The sequence below is a fragment of the Euleptes europaea genome, chromosome 12 (assembly GCF_029931775.1).
Source record: "Euleptes europaea isolate rEulEur1 chromosome 12, rEulEur1.hap1, whole genome shotgun sequence".
In the NCBI taxonomy this organism is placed as follows: domain Eukaryota; kingdom Metazoa; phylum Chordata; class Lepidosauria; order Squamata; family Sphaerodactylidae; genus Euleptes; species Euleptes europaea.
Window position 1 is genome coordinate 20937439 of NC_079323.1, and position 19614 is coordinate 20957052.

At 40.2% G+C, this 19614-nt stretch overlaps 1 protein-coding gene across 1 annotated transcript in view; it reads right to left on the reverse strand.

Annotated features, from left to right (window-relative positions):
• Positions 1 to 1983: 1983 nt before the first annotated feature.
• The window catches only part of ZDHHC20 (zinc finger DHHC-type palmitoyltransferase 20), a 38228-nt gene continuing 20597 nt past the window's right edge, over positions 1984 to 19614 (reverse strand). The window contains exons 5-14 of the mRNA XM_056858711.1: positions 18540 to 18609; positions 16768 to 16800; positions 15513 to 15633; positions 12333 to 12368; positions 10433 to 10565; positions 7300 to 7426; positions 5864 to 5953; positions 3811 to 3926; positions 3479 to 3559; positions 1984 to 2126 (exon numbers count right to left, since the gene is read on the reverse strand). Coding sequence (XP_056714689.1) covers positions 3522 to 3559; positions 3811 to 3926; positions 5864 to 5953; positions 7300 to 7426; positions 10433 to 10565; positions 12333 to 12368; positions 15513 to 15633; positions 16768 to 16800; positions 18540 to 18609 — 764 coding nt within the window. The 3' untranslated portion in view covers positions 1984 to 2126; positions 3479 to 3521. The remainder of the gene's footprint in view (positions 2127 to 3478; positions 3560 to 3810; positions 3927 to 5863; positions 5954 to 7299; positions 7427 to 10432; positions 10566 to 12332; positions 12369 to 15512; positions 15634 to 16767; positions 16801 to 18539; positions 18610 to 19614) is intronic.

Consider the following 19614-nt stretch of genomic DNA (forward strand, 5'->3'; position numbering starts at 1 on the left):
ATTTTTCCTGGTGAAAGGTAGACATGAATCTGGAAATTTGCATATTCCAAACTTGAAATCTGCACACTCATACACTATGGAGTTGGCTCAGAAGACTATTGGGTAGCTGTGAAATTGCAGGCTAATCTCTGATTGAACACGGACACAGGTTTGTTTCTGGGTTTGCGCGTGCCCTTCACTTTTCTTACCTCATCTAGTGCACAGGAGCTTGACTTCCTGGCCTGATCAAACTCCGGTTCACTAGATGGGACATCAAAATTGCACAGATCTTTTTGAATTGGAATTTTATTCCATACAAATTCTGCTTGTGTCAGTTTGGTCAAACTCCTTACAGTAGAATAGATGGGAAGAACACATGTGAATAAAGCAATAAACGGTGGTTGTGACCAAATCACAGTTTAACTGCAGCTTGTCATGAAATCTGAAAGTAGCTTGCGAGTGGAATGCAAAAAGATGGCTTGTTGCGAGTGTGTTATACACACATTTCAGTATCTGCCCTAGTTTCCAGACACAGTTCACACCACAGTTTTGAGCTAAGCTGCCTTGAAGGACTGCGGCTGCCCTTTATTCTGTTCTCTCTTGTGATCCTTAAGATAAACCAAGCAGCACCTTCATTGCGGGAAACATTCTTAGAATGATAATATCCAAGACAAAAAATCCCAACAATGCTCCGCCTAGTAAATCTGTGTGACTTTCCTATTTGGTTTGGCTTTTTGGTGGTTGGATTCACAGAGATTAAATAAGTTATCTCGTTACATTTATAATTTAATTGTGTGCATTTTAATATTAATTCATGAGCTGTATAGAGCGCTCAAGATAAGATATCAGGATAAATATCTAAAAAAATATATATCTCCCCCACCCCCTTGCCGGTCAAGCTTCTAATATCTCCGTGTCCTTAGTGAACTTATCTTCACGATTACATCCCCATTATATTACATTACTTGTTCAGATAAGGATTTGTGCCCAAGGGCAGAACCTAGAATCAGTGAGATTGTTGGAAAGTCTGGTGGCCTTAGAAACCTGGGAAATAAAGTAGCTGCATTCAAGTATGAGATAATCCTTTTCCCTTGTGTCTCCCCCTTCCCTACCATCTCTGAGTAATACTCCTGGGAAAGATCCTTAGGGAATTCCTCTCCACACCAGATACTATAAACATGCTTCCCTTCTCTTAAAGGAAATAAGTGTGTGGTCTCTGGACTTGCCCTGAAAGATATCTAAGTACATGCTACCTACTGGCTTTAGATGGGAGCTGTATTTTAGGACTATCAGCCAGGAAGACCTAGTAAAAAAATTCAGGTAAACATGCCTACACAGGGTTAGAGAATTACATGGCTTAGACCAAACAGTGAAGAAATTAAATATTGGCGCTTAAAAAAAAAAAAAAAAAGACAAATGAAAACTGAGGGCACTAATTCTCTAGACTGACAATGGGCCTAAATTCTGAAACAAACAAGCAACTGATTAACCTTGCTCATTTGATTCTGTATTGTATTGCAAAAAAAGGAAGTCTGAAGGAGGAGAACTATTAGAGCGGACTAAAAAGCCAGGATCTTCAGAATAGCTTCTCAGTGACATTTACCAGTTCCTCTGATTATTTGATAACGGTGACCAAGGAAGCAAAACCGTACCGTGCCACTAGTCCACAAGGTAATATTTGCATCACACATAGCTGCAGTGTGCAGTTTTAATGGCCACATTCCACGTTGGTATACTGGACATACCTCCCCCGCCCCCGCTTCCAGAGAACTGCTATGAAAATAACTTCTGTATAACACTAGTGCAGAACCGTTTCTCACATGATTTTGCAGAATCAGCCCCCTCCCTTGCAATGCAGCTGGAATGCATAGTTTCTGCATTTTGAGTCTTGCGCACCACTTTCAGGGCATTTCAGAATCTGGCCCTTTGGTAGCGGCTTGTCCATGTTTGCAAAATGCACATCGAGAGTCTTAAGGCATCAGTCATAACTTCCTGCTCCTGTAGTAGTGCTTATGAGCATCCATTGTACACCATACAAGGATTTCATTTTTCATATCCTGTTAACATGCTTTGCACTGTTCCATTGATATATCAGTGTCTCCCATACAAAATTAAGTAATATCCAAGCACAAATGTATTGTAGAAACCTATTGGGAAGAAAAATTAAAAATCAGTTTAAGTGTAATATTGGATGAATATATGGAGAAATAGGAAAACAGAAACGCCCAAGCTACCTACTGTGCATGCAAATCTATGCACATGTCATTCTACAACCTGCTGCCCATGTCAAAGGAAGGACTGCAGAAAACACTGAAGGACACATGGTTCTGTGCCACTAATTGCTTTCTACCCATGCAGCCTCAGTCTGGCAAGCTAGACTAAATTTCATCAGAAACTAATTTCTATCCAGATGGAAGCTGTTTACGCTCTGCAATTGTCATTTGAGAACAATTCCTGAATGTTCCATGTTGCAATTTACTCTCTCCTGCTTTAAATCTGCTTACGTGACAGCTCTATCGCTAGCACTTGATTTTTCAAGGGTGAATAAGGATGTCTCAAGGTGACCTGGAAACCCTTTTCCCTAATGCCAGGGGCGGGGGGCGGGGCTGATAGTAGCTACTCCATGCTAAGGAAGAAGCACTGTGCACACATTCAGAGGCGCTTCAGGTAGAGCCTCAGCACTAAAAGAGGTACCATGTCTCAGTCCACGTTAAACTAAACTATGTATGCAATGGTGGATGCAGACAGCAGCTGGTTAACAGGCAACGCTAACCTCTGGTTTGGTATTACATGACTAAGCCTCAGGTAGCCGCCTGCACATTCACTTCTCCTCCCCCCACTCCCATGCATGAATTCTCTCTCTTTGCCTCAGAAATGGAAAACTATGGCCTTTACTTGGGCTTACGCAACATGATTGCACCAATGGCCAAACTATGATGCTGCAAACAAAAGGGGAGGGAATGTGGTGCCTGAGAGGAAGAGGGTGGAAGCGTGGTGTAGTGGTTAAGAGCGGTGGTTTGGAGCAGTGGATTCTGGTTTGATTTCCCACTTCTCCACATGAGCGGTGGAGGCTAATCTGGTGAACTGGATTTGTTTCCCCACTCCTCCACATGAAGCCATCTGGGTGAACTTGGGCTAGTCACCCTCTCTCAGCCCCACCTACCTCGCAGGGTGTCTGTTGTGGGGAGGGGAAGGTGATTGTAAGCCGGTTTGAGTCTCCCTTAAGTGGTAGAGAAAGTCGGCATATAAAAACCAACTCTTCTTCTTTATCATCTAAGACACAGTACAGACTGGAGATAAGTCGGAACTGCGTTTTAGTCAGTCTAAGAATAATGGGCAGAGGTCAATCTTTCTCTGGACTGAAATATTCTTGCCCACCTTTATCAATTGGTCATGTTTCTACCCTTTATAAAAAAAAATTAACCCAAGACAATTTTATTTATTTGTCAGGCCAAGATGAATAATTATTTCCAAGTAGAAATTATTTAATATATCTTACCATTGTTTCCTCTTCTTATGAGGGTTAGATAGGGAAACCAGGATCAGCTTTCCAATGTAACAATAATATGCTTTTTAACATCTACATCAAAATACAAAAGGAGGACAGTGTAAGGCACAAGTTACACGACAAAAGAGTGAAAAAAACCTGGGTTCTTTACTCACATTACTTTTTAACAGATAAACATTTTCTATGGTCTAAATCTTTACAAGAATTAAAAAGACAGTCAGAAGAACGCACCAAAAGAATCATCAGGAGAAGGAGGGATACCTTCTAAACAAGAAGATGACAATCAAACAGTCAAAATATTTTAATCTGTTGACATTCGATACCTGATTTAACATTTTCTTCTTCCAAGCTGACTTCCGGCCACTGGTTTTCACTGGCTAGCAATCGATTTTGGGACTCACTGAGTGGTCTAGTAGGAAAGGGCTGACTGGGGCCAGGGCTGGAAAACAGAAGTACTGTTAGAGGTTGGATTCTACCACAGCCATGGTTTATCCTTCAAACCTTTCTTTAAAAAACAACCTACAGTTTGGAAGAAAACTGCATATCAAGTATTAGAGATCTCATTCCTAGCCTCTCTTATGGACACACAAGACAACTCGAAGTGTCTGGAGAGAAACAAAAGGGATGTGCAAGAAATTAACTAGCCAGAATAGGGAGCTGGAAATACGGCCCATTTGGTTTGGAGGGAGAAGTGGGGGGGGGGGGAGTCTGGTCTTAGAAAAGCCAAGCCCTTTAAAATACACAGTATGTTAACTGAGGTCTGCTGTAAATCTGACCGAAGATACAAACACTTGCGCATTTCTTTTTTAGATCTCATTTCCGACAAAATAGTTTCCATTAGTGTTTGTCAAAGTAGGCTGGTGCCAATTATGGACAGGGGCCAACACAAGCTCTCAGGAGAGCACCATGCATTTTATTTTTTATTTACAGCCTCTGAAAGATGGATGGCAAGAAGTAGAACCAAAAGCAACCTGGGTGTCAATACAGGTAGAATATTTTGTCCTGACAAGTTTTCACCTGCCTCTTCTTCTGGGCAACATCCTTAAGTCATTTCCTTATCCCATCACGAGGCCAAGATTATCAGACTCACTTCCTAACTCTAGCTGGTTCCAGAAGCAAGACTGAATAGAAGTGTCCTGTCAAATTAAACAGCATGGAAGTTGCACAATACAGGAAAAGACTGCTATGGCAGAACCCTGTGCAACCTACAATGAGTACCTCACTTCGAAAGACAGTGCCAGTACAGAGAGGGCAAGAATGCTTCCTCAAAGCAGAATGAGAGGGATAAAAGGAGAGGCAGGAGGAGCCATGGCTCAGTGGTAGAGCATCTGCTTGGCATGCAGAAGATCCCAGGTTCAATCCCTGGCATCTCCAGTTAAAGGGACTAGGCAAGTAGGTGATGTGAAAGACCCCTGCCTGAGACCCTGGAGAGCCGCTGCCGGTCTGAGTAGACAACACTGACTTTGATGGAACAAGGGTCTGATTCAGTATAAGGCAGCTTCATGTGCTCATGTGAGAGCGCCCTTCGAATATTAAAAACAAACGCTTTGGAATGTAACAGAGCTCAATTAAGAGGCAAAAGCCCTTCCACAGCTCCCCTCCTTGCTTCTCCCACTTCCAAAACTCCCCTTTCCTTGCCACCACTACATATCAACCTCCATGATAAAATGCTTAAAATAAAAAAAAATAACAATAATATCTAAAATAAGTAAAATTAAATATATAAACTAGATAAAATATAAATAGATAAACACTCTGCTCGCACACCAACCTAAAACCCTTACAAATAAGCAAGGGAGGTGGATGGGAAGGTGAGAAAGAAAAGAAAGGCAGTGCCAATAAAACTAGAAAACAAGATAAGAGCTTGAGTAGACTTTAAAAAGGCAGTGGGAGATTAAAAAAACAAATAAAATAAGCCATCTACTTTACTTTCTTTTAGGCACCAGACTAAAACACATCTTTCTTTTCTTTTTTTACACCCAAGCTTTTTATTAGGGGTTTTTAAATGGTCCACTTCTGTTTTATGGGCAGTTTTTAAGCTGTTTATGTCTAATAGCTTGTTTTTTGAATGGCTTTGTTCTTAATACTGTGGTTTTCAATTGTAAGCCGTCTCAAGGACTCCAAAGAGGGGGCACAGGAATATTCTAAATACATAAATAAAGGCTCTGATAAGACCACACGTCAGAAGTAACAGCAGGGAACGGAGGAGAAGAAACAAGAATCAGTCCATGGGATTGAGAAAAAGAGTTTGACGGGGGTTTGACTATTGTGGCCAACAGTTTCTACAAAATTTTGAGTGGTCTTCAAAATGGGTTTTCTCTGCTTCACTGAAATGGTGCAGCGGGATGAATAAAAGTAAGAACCAAGTAAAAATACCTTTTGGCGGGTTCATTTTGGCTTGAGACAGTAACCTGCTCTGGATCCATATTTACTAGGCGAGTTGGAAAGTTGCTGCCATCTCCTAAGCTGCATGATAAAATAAACATGAAACAGTTCATAAATAATTAACATACTAATTATTAAAACACTAATCCAAATAAATACACTAGGGTTTTAAAAAGACCCGAGTGCTTTGAGAGAAGAGAACTAACACATTCAATTGGACCAGCGCAAATAGATAGTATATCGCCCTGTAGGTAGTACATTAAAACAGACCACTGTCTTGTATTAAACACGTTTTTGCAACACTGAAGGATGCGCTGCAAATTAAGGTGTGCCATTTCCTTTTATATGACATGTAATTTGCACACCATTATGACAAACATTATGGAAGCTATACACACTACTTTTCTCAACTTAAAAATAAGCCAACCAAGCCCCAAGCAGGCAGCTGCCCCAGATGACCCTCCCGCATGGGCAGGCAGGCACCCAACTGGTGGCGCACTCGCCCACCTGGTGGCACAGGATGGTCTGTTGCACCAGCCGGGCGTAGCCGTGCTGCCGGATCCTGCTACCTCCACCTGGAGGGATGAAATGAGGACACACTGGCTAAGAACTCGCCCCCCCCCCGCACATTCTGGCCCTGCCCCCTTTAACCCCTCTACTGTTGCCACTTCCACCCCCAGCCCTCTTGTAGTACAGAGGGAATACATTTCTCCACAGCCTGGGTGGGAAAGGGTTAACACAGTTTCTTGGCCGGTCCTCGCAGCTCCATAGCTAACAACTCTTCTGCAAGGGGGGAAAAGGTTCCTTTTCTAGACAAAACAAACTCACATCCTCCTTGAATAGAGGCTATTCCTGTCTGCGGGAGGGGGCGGATCGCCAGTCTTAGATCCTTCTGAGCTAGAGATCTGCCAGGACCCATGAAGGGTCAGACCAAATTATTTTGCGGGCCTTAAACAGCCCCCAGGCCTGACGTTCCACACCCCTGTTCTAAAGCATGGTGGGGTTTTTTTAAGCTACTACTATTCAATTAAGGGTACTGCAAAAAAAAATTACACTTGATTAAGTGAATTGCTGACTTTACCTAGTATGGCTTATTGTAATAAACTTTTGAATACCTCTGACTGGCTAGTATGTGAAACCGGATGCTGGACTAGATGGACCACTGGTCTGATCCAGGGCCTCTTATGCTTTTTCCCCCATTTTTTAAGGCAATGTTCTTACACAGAAGTGAGCAAGTTACATACCTAAACATAATGGCATTTCTATTTCTAAGATTTCTAAAATTGTAGTTGCCCTGTGAAATTTTGTAACAATTGTTATATTTCCTCTCTTCTGTAGGATGACACAGCTTAGTTGTAAAACTCTTAGGTTTTGCTCTTTCAATATTTTTTTCTGAAGCTGAGAAAACAGAATTTAAATACGAATACCTTGTAAAAACAGGCAACAACCAATACTTTTTTTCGTCTCCAAAAACTTGTCTCAGGTTTTTACTGCATCCGAGAGAGAAGCCGTTTTTGTCTGGTCCATTTCGAAACATGGGCGCCCTGAAGGCTTCTGTACCACACAAAGACACAGAAAAGACAAACAAATTAAGGAAGTGGTAATGGGGTGGGGAAAGAGAAAGACAGATGTCTCTTCTGTAGATTAGATGTGCTATCCTAAGCAGAGTAACTCCCCTCTAAGTCCACTGAAATCAACATGCTTAGAAAGGTGTCACACTGTTCAGGATGGCACTGCAGGACCAGCAGCAGGATTTTTTTAAAAAAGTCTGTCAAACTATCAATTTCATCAACAAGAAGAAGAGTTGGTTTTTATATGCCGACTTTCTCTCCCCACTTAAGGAAGAATCAAACTGACTTACAATCACCTTCCCTTCCCCTCCCTACAACACACACCTTATGAGGTAGGTGAGGCGGAGAGAGTGTGACTAGCCCAAGGTCACCCAGCTGGCTTCGTGTGTAGGAGTGGGGAAACAGACCCAGTTCACCAGATTAGCCTCCGCCACTCACGTGGAGGAGTGGGAAATCAAACCTGGTTCTCCAGATCAGAGTCCACCGCTCCAAACCACTGCTCTTAACCACTACACCAGGCTGGCAAGCAAATCCATGTTGCATTACCCATACGGAGGCTTGGTGAGTGACAAAACCTGCCAGATAATATTTGAAACACTCCTATGAGAGATGCGTTCACAATAATAGATTTATTTCTTGAGAGGAGACAAATTGCAAACATTCAAAGGATGTAGGGTACAAACATAATTATTTTCACAACTCCACACTATTAAGCATGGAGCCTTCTGGCAGCAGATTATGGCCATTTGTCCTAGGGCTGCCTCCACAGCTATACCTGACTTAGAAGCAGTAGACCCCTCGCTTTTATTACAAATTTATTCTATGCATTAGAATAAATATTTGTTCTGCCACTGATCAAGAATATACGTGCAACAAACTAAACCACACAGACTTATCACTGCTGCCAACCAGTGGATGAGGACAAGAATAATCCTAACATCAATAGTTATAAATTATCCCAGCTAATCATGTCACCATACTGTATTTATAAGCATGTATTCTAAATGAAATCAGCCTTCCATCCTTCTGAGGTAGGTAAAGTGAGTACCCAGCTTGCTGGGGGTAAAGGGAAGATGACTAGATGACTGGGGAAGGCACTGGCAAACCACACCGTCAACAAAGTCTAGAAACCATATCAGTGGCTCTTAAAGAGAATTCCTTGATATTACAACACAGATGGTATATCACTCCGATACGTCTAGCAAGAATAAGAAATGTTCACAGTCTGGAATGCTGGAGAAAATGTAAACAACCAGGTAATTATATACATATGTGGTGGACATGCCCATTAATATCTCAGTTTTGGAGGGAAATATTTGCAGAAATTTCAAAAATCACACATCAAAACATATGTGTTACACCTGCATTGGCCTTACTATCAATATGGGGGAGCATAACCAAAGAGCAAAATCTAAAGGATTAATAGTGTTCAAGTTAATGGCTGCTCGAAAGGTTATAGCAAGAAACTGGGAAACAGCAGACCTCTTAACGTTACCCTCTTGGTATTCTGAACTGTGGCAAATAGCAAAGGCACAAAAATTAACACACCAACTTAGAGTTATCAAAGGTAAGGCCAATATACTGAATTTTTATGAAACATGGCATGACTTCATCTCATATATAAACCAGAAAGAAATTCAACATATATCCAACCCATTTCAAAGATTATGGGAAATGAATTAAAAGTTATAACGACCCTTCCTCTACTTTTTTTCCTTTTCTTTTTTTCACTCCTAACTGTATTAACCATCTAATTCGTAATTATACTTGTATATTTATCTATTTGTTTACAAGAATACTAAGCCACTGACCATAAGTGTGGTAAAGATAGCTTTTTTTAAAATTGTTTTTGTCTTGTCTGTTTGACAGTCTTATATTGTTTGTTTATATGTTTGTGAATTGTGACTGTATTTATATATGTTAATAAAAAAAAAGTCTGCCTAGAATACGTCGAGATGTGATGTCACCCCATGGGTCAGGAATGACCCGGTGCTTGCACAGGGGATCTTTACCTTTATATTCTAAATAAACTGTTTTTAGTGACGATTTCTGAAGGAACAGGTCATGCATAAAACAATCTGAAAACAATGTTCTCTGCCAGAAAGCCCTGCCCCCAATACCGGATGATTACTCATCAATGATTTTTTTAAAAATCTGAACATACCCAGAAACAAACCATGGCCAAACAATTTGGACTTTGATTAAGGAGTCACATAAGCAACAATTTCAGAGCAAGTTCCTATCTAATACCCAGTGTTGCTAGCATTAAACCACCTTCAAAAGCTGAACCCTATAATCATAATGAAGATGCGTAGGAACCTGGTTCTGGAGAGGCAGTGTAGCTTTGACGCAAAAGGAAACAGCTTGTTTTCTTTTCCTTTTAAAAAAAACCACTTTAAAATTCTAGATGTTAGTGTGGCAGACTGGGAACATATTCTGCTCTGGGGCAGTGGGGGGGAGAACAAACTGGCATGCAGAAGGTCCCAGATTCAATCCCTGGCATCTCCAGTTAAAGAGGCCAGGCAAGTAGGTGATGTGAATGACCTCTGCCTGAGACCCTGGAGAGCTGCTGCCGGTCAGAGTAGACAATACTGACTTTCATGGACCAAGGGTCTGATTCAGTATAAGGCAGCTTCATGTGTTCATGTGTACAAGCTTTGTAAATGGTGAGGTATTATTGTGTGGGCAGGTGGTTAGCCTTACAATGCATGTAACTTTGTGCACAATCTCCTTACTCTACAAAAGAAAAAAACCAAAACAAAACAGCACATTTAAAAACCTTTCAAAACAATTGAAAAACTGGTTTGCAAACTGGGGGACCTCTGAAAAGAGTAAGCAAAAACAAGCTTATCCCAGCTGTTATGATCACTGTATCTGTCTGTAAGATAGAGCAATTCACAGTCAAAGACTTAAAAGTTAGGCCTTATTTTAAGCCAATGCTTAGAGATCACCTACTCACAGCAATATCTGCTTCCTGGTATTTACTGACCTATTGTTGATCTGTTTTTGCCAACCAGCCAGCAGTGGTAGCTAAAAAGTGATAGTATGCTGATGAAAAACATGGCAGCCACGAAGAAAAGGAAGAGGACGTGGAATTTTGCACGTGTGTCTAGCAATTCATTCTGGGAAAGAAGAAAAAAATTAATCTCAAAAAAAAAATATCAATCTTCTATTCAACTATTTCTTCCCTACAAAGTTTCCTCCTCTGAATGAAACCACATATCATACATTTGAATTACTATATATTTAGCATAAACTTCTTATTTCAATCACATGTAACCAACATAGTTAGTCAGAGTTTAATGTTTCCTGTGAAAGCATAACCATAAAAATGATCATATTCTTTGTTAAGTACTTCACAAATCTGTGTGTATAGAAAAAACAACAACACATAACCTTCCATTAGCTTTCTAACATTCAACAGCACAAGAATGTCAGACACACATCTTTCCAGAGAGTAGAATTAATTTGTAGAGTGCACTATAGAGATCATTAACATAAATGGTGTTAATGGAAGATCAGATACTCATGGAGAGCAGCTCCAGCTGTGGCTACAAGCTTTTCTAATAAGGGCAACCTTCACTTTCACTGCATGATTTTCACTGTCACATGCCAAAGACAAACACTCTATGTTTCCAAGGAGAGCCTAACTGGCCAATGTTAAGAGGCAGAATAACAAGCTAGATGGTTTGCTGGACTGACCCACAATTAAAAGTCATTGCTACTAACGGGGAAACCCCAAGGAACAGGAGAGGGCAGGAAGAGAGATGGGGAACAAAGGACTCTTTATTCTTTAGCTTCTTTCTTTCCTGACCATTATACATCGATCATTAAAGGGGGGAAAGAATACATAGGAAACTTAATCCAAACATAACTCCCACAAATCACTTTAGTGGCAAAGGAAGGACTTGGTTGTCCTTCACTCCAGGACAGATTGTTGGGGAAAGGGATTTGGACGCAGAGATGACACCAACAAAATACATTGTTAAAGCCCAATTCCTCTCTCCCTTGTAGTTATTCCCTACACAGGAGAACTAAAGAAGAGAACTGAGCTCCAGGAATCAGATGGGCAAAGAAACCTGGAGAGACCAGTACTCCATCCCAAATTCTTTTGTGCGAGGTTTGCAAAGAATATTTTTTAAACTCCGAAGTACTATGCATTGGTATATTACAAGCCTTTAAGAAGAGCAAAAAATGACAGGAGACCCAACTCATAACTCCCCCTTCCCCCGCTTAAATAATGTGGTCTGCATATTGTGTATTTGAAGAGAGGAAAAAATGTATGGAAATGCTCCATACATATTCAGAAAAATGAGCTTTTTATTTTGTTCAATAAAAAACCCAACCCTCTCTAAACGGTGACCTCTCAAACAAACCAAAAAAGTAAATCACTTCTTCATTTATTTATCTAATTTACTTCATTTATACCCCACCCCGCTTTTCTCCTCAATGGGGACCCAAAATGTCTTACAACATTCTTCCCTCCTCCATTTTATCCTCACAACAACCCTGTGAGGTAGGTTAGGCTGACTGGCCCAAGGTCATTCAGCAAGCTTCAATGACAAGTATGGGGATTTGAACCTGCACCTGGGCTCACAGATCCTAGTCCAACACTCTGACCACAATACCTCACTGGCTCACTAATATCTGTTTCGTTTTCTCTAACTCAGCTAGTACGTTTATCACCACTGGTACCTTCCTAGCCTCAGCCTCTCAACAATAAACGTCAAATCAATAAAGATACATTAATTCCCCTTGTATTACAGATGAAGGATTATAAATTTCCTTTTCTTATGAGCACCTTGTGACTCACTTTGAGAAATGAATGTACAAAATAAAGTGCACTGGAACAGATTTCAGCTCAAATTGCATCAATACTGGATTTTTACCTTTGGACAATTCTCAGCAGATTTCCTGCGGCAAAGCTTTGTGCAAATAAAGACAATTTATTAAACAGCTATACCCCTTCAATGCTGATGTTCAGAAACAGTAAAAACATCATTAGAAAATTAGTGGCTTCTGTACGCACAAGGTAAGAAAACGTGCAGCATTCCAATGGCAAGAAGGTTTATTCTGCATTCACTGAATGAACATGTAAAGGGGATCTTGTGCTTGCCTAATGAAATCAAAGTTAAAGGGTCATTAACTTTAAAGGTGAGGACTCTGGACACGCCATTAAAATGAAGTGAATGCTCACTCTAATATACCATATTTGAAGAACTGTTAAAGCCAACAGTCTGATGAATGCAAATGTAAAGAGCCCCCAAAGGTCTATAATGATGCTGTGTGTGTGTGTGTTAAGTGCCATCAAGTCGCTTCTGACTCATGGTGACCCTATGAATGAAAGTCCTCCAAAATGATGCTAGTTTTAGTCAAACCTTGTTACGCAGCTATAAATTAGAGTCTTTTGAGGACATGGAAGGGAACATCTGGGTGAGGAATGTTACACTGCAGCTAGTTTTTGCTGAAGGTTAAACCTTAGGTATATAAAAGATTAACCCAAATTGCTCACTGGATCTTGAGATGCCACAAAATTCCTGATGCATCTCTTCATGCTTTACAGAGTAGGTAGATTTTAATGACTGATACAATGTCATTTTCAAAAAACGCTTAACTTTCAGAAATCATACAAACTATTTCAGCACTTTTTTTTTTTTTTTTTTTGCAGAGGCGTTATTGAACACACCTCTGAGAAATGGAGGGAATTAACCCTAGGTAATCATCTCCTGCCCTGGACTGGATAGCCCACGGTAGCCCGATCTCATCAGATCTGAGAAGCTAAGCAGGATCAAGCCCTGGTTAGTACTTGGATGGGAGACCACAGGTGAAACATAGGGTTGCTACACAGAGGCAGGCAATGGCAAACCACTTCTGATCAAGATATTGCTGTAAAGCATTCTCTAAGCTCTCAGGGTCTTGAACAGCCTCATTTCTTTTACCCTTTTAGCTGCTAGCTGCTCTTAACATTCGATCTCTTCTAGAGCATTTTCAGTACCTCAGGGGGGCTAGCTTTTTTTTTTTTAATGATATTGAATGGAAGGTAATTTACAAAGTATGTATTATTTCTGCATACTTGGGGAGCCCATTGTGCTTTTTTCCTCATTCACATGGAGGGGCCAGCCAGTTTAGCAATCCTCCAGAACTACCTTTAGCTTCTGTTTAGCTAGACTGAATGCTAACCCCTCTATGGTTAAGCAAGGCAGAATTTTGAATATACCATACCCAGACAGGACCTGTCCTTGCTCTTCTGGCGCTATTGATTCATTAGCTCATGCCCTTTTTGAATGCCACTTTTATGAGGAACTTAGATCACATTATATCTCTCCCCTTTTAACATATAAATCTAATGCCTCGGTGTCTGACATAATGCCTTTTTTTATTAAGTGACAGGGATCCCGAGGCTACATTGTCAGTGGCAAGATTGATTTCAGTCCTTATATCCCTCAAACATTAGATTTAAAATTACGCTGCTCAAGATCAATGGATCAAGGAGCTTCTAAGGGGTAAAGGTAAAGAACTACCTTTAGAAACACCTCCGAGATTACATAGAGTGCCCGTTTGTAAAAGGTTTTCTTGATAGTCGTATGAGACAGACCACCAGGGTTCAGCTTATACTGAAAATTTAGATTCTGCTGACACCAGGGGGGGAAGATGGCCTCAGCACAGGAGAAATGGGGTGCTACCACATGCCTACAAAAATCTAATGAAAACAGGCCACCACCACCCCTCCATTTTTAAACAATAGCCATAAAACTGTAACATTTTGTAACAAATTGGCCTGGAGGCTTTAGCATGTTTCTTAGGAAAACAGCAGTACTCAAACCTTTGAAGGAATTATCTTATTGGCTAAGATCAAATGCAGGAACAATTAAACTAGGTTCATTTCTTTGTATATGAAGGAATTAGATCCAGTGATATACTCATGACATTTTCCAGACGGTTCATGCATAAAACTGGAGTACAATCCATGCTATGGCATATCAGATGCATACATGCAAAGAAGTCCTGTGATATGGTATCACACTTCATATGGATCACCTCTGGAATCAAAGGAAGTTTCTGCCCCTCTCAGGTGCACCCAAATAATCTTGAAACCTTCGGAAGCACAGAAGACTATTGCAAGGAAGTTATGTCACCCACTTGAATCAAAGGCAACACCTCCTTCTATTCAATAAGCTACATCCCCAAAGAAAGGAACGTTTGGGAAAAAATATCCCCTGGACACTTGTTAATGAAGTAAACAAGAGTAATGGAGAGGCCAGAAAGCTGAATTTGGAAAATGTATCACCCAGGTTTATATCCTGGTTCAGCCAAAAACCAAACTGAATAGCCTTCAGCAAGAAAGTGACTCTTTCGCTGCCTAACCAACTTTGCAATAGGATAAATAAGAACAAAACAGTCCACATTACATCTTAAGAAATCATACTGACTTACTCAAATTGGGTCAAAGATAACTGCCTTTTCTAACTGAGCACTCAGTTAAATTGCTGTTTGAAACTAGATATTCCAATTACCTTTTTAAAACGTTATGAAATTCTCACATTAATAAAGGGAATTTCTCTTGTTGAGAGGATGGTTAGCCAGCTCTTTTCAGAGGCATAACATGGGTCTGCAGCATCCACCATTTAAGAGATTATCAGACTCGTTGTAGCATAAACTTTCACAGTCTATTTGTCAAATATTCTTTCCAATCATTGATTTACTATGACCTAAGTTAATTTTGTGACTCAATAACAGCAAGCAAAGATCATGACAACTGAGACTGTTTTGAAATAAGACGAGGGCGGCATTGACATCTGCAAATATAAACATCATTCAAATATAATGTGCTTTTTCAAAACAGGCATAGAAGGGCAATATATGAGATGTGATCTGTAAGAGATAATTTCTCCAAGAGCGTCAGTCACTTTCAGTGATATAACCATATATTATTAGAAATAACAATATAATAATATTTTATTAAACATTTAACCACTTAACTAGCATCAGTTGATGTGGAAAAGGAATGAAAAACCTAGACGTTTTATTAGACAGACGTACGTTATGATGATCAATTCAAAAAGACTTACTGTCCAAAACTTTATGAAATACTGCAGAACTGTAGCAGCAACAAACAGACAATACAGGAGGGAGTAAAATAAAAACAAGAGGAAAAACTTGTAGTTAGAAAATCCCACGCAGTTATTCACCCTAGAAAATAAAAGAAATATTACTGAGTCAAAGAAATTTTATTTTCTTCTATGCATAAAGAGGGTATAAAGTTGGGCTTTCTAGATGATATTTAATCTACCAGCAAAAATATTTTCTGAAAGTAACTTTAAAGTATCAACCAAAACATTCTTTAGGTCAGACAAGTTATGCATGACGTTTGAAATCAAGACATAAAACTGTCTCTTTACCAATTAACATGCAGCATTTCTGGCCTGCCTGATTATGCATACATGCAGATAATCTGTATTTTTGCATAAGTACTTCCATTTATGGATTCTTTTTCACATCCCAGTTCTCCTTTTCTTGGTTTCACATTCACTTTTATTTTGAGCTTTAAGCATTCAACAAAAACTGTCACAAAATATTATTATTAACAGTTCTTAGAGTGCCATCCTGTGCTTATCTAAATCAATAACAAAGCTTCCATTAATTTTAACAGAGCAGGGACTGCAACCCTGGTCTTGTGTTTATGGAGTGTAATCTGTTAAAAGCAAAAGCAAATTAACAATTATTTACAGAATAACCCTACATGAATGCAGCATTTATATCCAGAACTGGGAGGGGCCACTGTGAAGACAAATTTCAGGAGGGGGGCTGGTCATTCTGGGGGCCAACGGTGTTGAGAGGTCATGTGACATTGGGCCTGGGTGGGGCAAGGGAAACCCAATGCGAATCTTTGTCTGAGGGCCCATGGTGGATGTTGGCAGGCCTGTTCACATTTCCCCAGAAGTAGTTACACCTAGTTATTCCTGCTCCTGGCATATTTTACAGTACAGTCAGGACAAAGGGTGGGATCCAGACAGCTTATACTTTCAATTTCACCCAATTCCCCTTCTAATTACAGCCCACGGGGCTTTTAGTCCATGCTCTTCTCATGATCCCCAGCATAGCCATTCTGGTGATCAAAAGGGACCCCCTCCTCCCTCTTTCACTAGTGAAAAAAATCTGATGAACTTAACTCAAAGTGATTTGGAGAACAATCCTAAGTAGATCTATTGAAAATTCTATTCAAGTCTATTCAATGGGGCTTACTTCTAGGAAAATGTTCTTAGAATGACACTGTTAATTATTTCTTTTTATATTGGCACGTATCAGAAAAGAAAGAAAACATACCAAGGACAGTGATGATCCATTTTCAATATACACCTAAGAGAAAAAAGAAGACATTTCCAATCAATTTAAAGAAGATAAAAGAGCATCTACATGCATTTCCTAACACGTGAAATCTCAGTCTTTCTAAGTCCATAATGACATTTCAGCATTTGGAAAAAAAGTCTTATTACAACTGCCGAAATTCCCATCCAGTATAAGATCGGAGCTTCAAGGTGAAAGGAGAGGTTCATGACAGATAAATACAATAGTGTCTTGACAAGTGTATTGAGAAATTTCACTTAAGAAAAACAGCAAAGGGGAGGGGAGTAGTGTCTCCTCCGATATCTGATCTTTGGTAATGAAAAGCTGCTTAGGGAGGATAAGAATCTGAGCAGAGGAGAAGACAGGGGAGAAGGAAGGCAAAAAGTTTAAGCAGCCCTTCTTTCTCCCTGTCTGTTATTCTAATCAAATTCAAAGCATTCCATGGTTTACTTTCATTGTGTGCGCGTGTAAAGTGCCGTCAAGTTGCAGGCAACTTATGGTGACCCCAGCAAGGGGCTTTCAAGGCAAGTGAGAGCCAGAGGTGGTTTGCCATTGGCTTCCTCTACGGAGTCTCCTTGGTTATCTCCCTTCCAAGTACTCACCCTGCTTAGCTTCTGAGATCTGATGACATCAGGCTATACCATGCCACCTTCCCTCCCTGCCTTTCATTACAATAATCAAAACAATTAACTATTGCTAAATTTATTTATTATTTAGATATACCCCATTATTCTACTAATGGGGATCCAAAGTGGCTTATAATATTACTCTCCTGCTTCCATTTTTATCTTTACAACAATCCTGAGAGATAGATTAGGAAAAGACAATCATGATAGGAAAAGTTGAAGGCAACAGGAAAAGAAGAAGACCCAACAAGAGATGGATTGACTCTATAAAGGAAGCCACAGCCTTCAATTTGCAAGATCTGAGCAAGGCTGTCAAAGATAGAACGTTTTGGAGGACGTTGATTCATAGGGTCGCCATGAGTCGGAAGCGACTTGACGGCACTTCACACACTAAAGTAGGTGGTTACATCACAGAAGTGACACTGCTGTGTAAGCTAATGGGATAAAAATTCCACAAACCCTTGGCATGGAGAATTCTTTGTAAATCTAGAATGCAAGAGGTCCTGCAAAGGGATGCTGAGAGCTATATATTGACAATCAAGCACAGTGGTTGAGAGAATAGCTCGTGGTTTCACACACCTCTGTTATTACTCTGGTTTCTGAAAATGAAATAAGTTTATATAAGCTAACAATGCAATCCTGAACAGATTTACATCCTTCTAAACCTATTAAGTCAATGGGCTTGTGTGTAAAGTGCTGTCAAGTCACAGCTGACGTATGGGGACCCAGCAAGGGGCTTTCAAGGCAAGTGAGAAGCAGAGGTGGTTTGCCGTTGCCTTCCTCTGCAGAGCCTTCCTTGGTTATCTCTCATCCAAGTACCAACCCTGCTTAGCTTCCGAGATCTGATGAGATCGGGCTATACCATGCTGCCTTCCCTTAGAAAGGTATAACTCCATCTAGGATTGCATTGGAAATCACTCAACTATAATGAATGATAAATCTCTCATGCTTACTGCCCTGTGAAACAAACTGAATGATATAGTAACAACTATATAACAGCCTTGTATCAGGAAAAAATAATGTAACGCTGATGTTTTGAATGTGAAGTTGTATTTGCTACTGGATACCCTCAGATGCATTTAATCAACAAAAGTATCTTCTGCTCTAGAGCTGGTAGGTACTTACAGGTCACAGGCAGAACAGTGGTGACATCGATCAGGCTTGATTAGTTGGCATCTATCACAGTATCTTATGGCTGCATTAAACATTTTAAAAAATCAAGGTATTAAATATGCCCCTGTAAGTTCAGAAATGCTCTGCTTTGCATAACAGGTTTCATATTGTAAAATGTTGAGAGGATGCAAAATCTTAATGTTTAACAGACTTCATCACATGCATGGCAGACTAAAGATGGTTGACAGTTAACGCATGTTGTTAAGGTGAGAAGTAAAGGTAACAGGATTGCAAGATACACATCTGATGTAGTATACATTAATATAATATATGACCAACATCGGCTGAATCACCACAACAGGTATACAGGCATCCCTCGCTTTATAGCGCATCGCAGATATTGCGTTTTCGAGCAACTCTATAGGCGCCATTTCCCCAACAGCACGTGCTCACTTCGTGTCTGTGTCACATTGTGGTAATTCTCACAATAGTTCAAACTTTTTCATTATTATCACAGTACATTTTTAGACAATAGTGTAAACATAACTTTTATATGGTATCGCTTTACTCTGCTCTGGTTAGACCTCACCTAGAGTACTGTGTTCAGTTTTGGGCACTACAATTTAAGAAGTATGTAGACAAGCTGGAACATGTCCAGAGGAGGGCAACAAAGATGGTGAGGGGTCTGGAGACCAAGTCCTATGAGGAAAGGTTGAAGGAGCTGGGTATGTTTAGCCTGGAGAGGAGAAGACTGAGAGGTTATATGATAACCATCTTCAAGTATTTGAAGGGCTGTCATATAGAGGAGGGTGCCGAGTTGTTTTCTGTTGCCCCAGAAGGTCGGACCAGAACCAATGGGTTGAAATTAAATCAAAAGAGTAGTATCTCAGAGCAATATCTCTGAGGTATGCTTGTATACAACAATGTGTGTATGCACTGGGCTGCTGCAGACAAAATGCAGTTGCAATTTGATGATGCAATTAATGTCCATACCAAATTTTAGTTGGTTCCATTTTAGAGAATTTATCGATGGCCTGTTCGTAGAGAGACAGGCTAAAACCAGACAGAAGAACCTGGCGGTTCAACG